This window comes from Acanthamoeba castellanii, assembly GCF_000313135.1.
Source record: "Acanthamoeba castellanii str. Neff unplaced genomic scaffold scf7180000084693, whole genome shotgun sequence".
In the NCBI taxonomy this organism is placed as follows: domain Eukaryota; phylum Discosea; order Longamoebia; family Acanthamoebidae; genus Acanthamoeba; species Acanthamoeba castellanii.
Window position 1 is genome coordinate 73,741 of NW_004457616.1, and position 1,828 is coordinate 75,568.

A 1,828-nucleotide genomic window follows, 5' to 3' on the forward strand; every position below is an offset into this window, starting at 1 on the left:
TCCAAGCGCAACCTGTCGATGGTGGTGATCGGCCACGTCGACGCCGGCAAGTCGACTATCATGGGCCACCTCCTGCACCTGTGCGGCCACGTCGACAAGAAGACCATCACCAAGTACGAGCGCGACTCGAAGGTGCTCGGCAAGGGCTCGTTCTCGTTCGCGTGGGTGCTCGACGAGCAGGAGGAGGAGCGGGCGCGCGGCGTGACCATGGACGTGGCCGTGCGCAGGCTCGAGACCGAGAACCGGCGCATTACCCTCCTCGACGCGCCCGGCCACCGCGACTTTGTGCCCAACATGGTGCGTTTCTTTTTCTTTTTCTTTTCTTTTTCCGAGAGCTCGACGCTGACGTCAGCACGCGACAGATCTCGGGCACGGCGCAGGCCGACGTGGCGGTGCTGGTGATCGATTCGAGCCCGGGCGAATTCGAGGCGGGCTTCGCCGCCGATGGCCAGACCAAGGAGCACGCCCTCTTGGCTCGCTCCCTGGGCGTCATGCAGCTCACCGTCGTCGTCAACAAGATGGACGCCGTACGCCATTTTCCTTTGTGTCGTGTGTCGTGTGTGTCGTGTGTGTCGCGTGTCGTGTCGTTGGTCGTGGCGTGATTACGTGCGCGCGACCATGGAAAGTCACCGTATCGTCGACACGCATCAGGTCGATTGGTCGAAGGAGCGCTTCGAGGAGGTGCAAAACATCGTGGGCGCGTTCCTGAAGCAGGCCGGCTTCCTGCTGAAGAACGTCACGTGGGTGCCGTGCTCGGGTCTCACCGGCGAGAACCTCATCGCCCGCAAGGACCCCAAGCTCACCGCCTGGTACTCCGGCCCCACCCTGGTCCAGTCCATCGGTACCTTCCTCCCTTTTATCATTTTTCATTATTTATTGTTTATTATTTATTAATTTATTGGGAATTTGTGGCATTTATTCGTGGTTGCGTGCCGCATTGTGCAGATTCCTTCAGGCCCGGCCAGCGGCCCACGGAGAAGCCGCTCAGGTTCTGCGTGTCGGACGTGTTCAAGAGCGGCTCGCTGGGTGTGGGCGCCGTGGGCAAGGTCGAGACCGGCATCGTCTCCGTCGGCGATAAGGCACTACCTCCCCACCACCTTCTTCCGTGCCCAACTGGCCGCGGCTGCTTACCTACGTGTGCGTCTGTGACAGCTGTTGGTGATGCCCATCGGCGAGCTGTGTACGGTCAAGTCAATCCAGGCCCACGAGGAATCGGTTAAGTGGGCGCAGGCCGGAGACAACGTCGAGGTGCGCATACACACACGCGCCCTTGAGCCCCGGCTCTGTGGGGAATTGCTCACTCACGAAATTCTTCTCATTCCACTGGGGGCACACAGTTGACGGTCCAGGGCCTCGACGTGGTGTCGTTCAAGGTGGGCTCTGTGCTGTGCGACCCCGAGCACCCCGTGCGCGTGGCCACCGCCTTCAAGGCGCAGATCTATGTCTTCCCCACCCAGATCCCCATCATCAAGGGTACTGGGTCTACCGCACGACACACACTCGACGCACACGACACACGACACACACACGACACTCACCCGGACTCACTTCAAATTGTGGCGGTGGTCGCACACAAGGATTCCAAGCGGTGATGCACACGCACACCTTGCACGAGCCGGCACACTTGAGCAAGCTGGTGGCGATCATCGACCAGGCCTCGGGCGAGGTCAAGAAGAAGCGGCCGCGCTGCCTCACCGAGAAGATGACGGCCGTCGTAGAGGTGGTCACCTCAGCGGTCTGCATCGAACTCTTCCGCGACTACAAGCAGCTCGGCCGCTTCATGCTGCGCTCTGGCGGCCGCACTGTCGCCGCGGTCTCATCTCCGAGA

The 1,828-nt window shown here is 61.2% G+C and overlaps 1 protein-coding gene across 1 annotated transcript in view; it reads left to right on the forward strand.

The window, feature by feature from the left end:
* Positions 1–18: 18 nt before the first annotated feature.
* ACA1_126570 (elongation factor Tu GTP binding domain containing protein) overlaps positions 19–1,828 on the forward strand; it is a gene marked incomplete at both ends in the record, with an annotated part of 2,346 nt that continues 536 nt past the window's right edge. The window contains 7 exons of the mRNA XM_004348650.1: positions 19–297; positions 336–527; positions 652–841; positions 946–1,067; positions 1,153–1,248; positions 1,338–1,473; positions 1,578–1,813. Coding sequence (XP_004348700.1) covers positions 19–297; positions 336–527; positions 652–841; positions 946–1,067; positions 1,153–1,248; positions 1,338–1,473; positions 1,578–1,813 — 1,251 coding nt within the window. The remainder of the gene's footprint in view (positions 298–335; positions 528–651; positions 842–945; positions 1,068–1,152; positions 1,249–1,337; positions 1,474–1,577; positions 1,814–1,828) is intronic.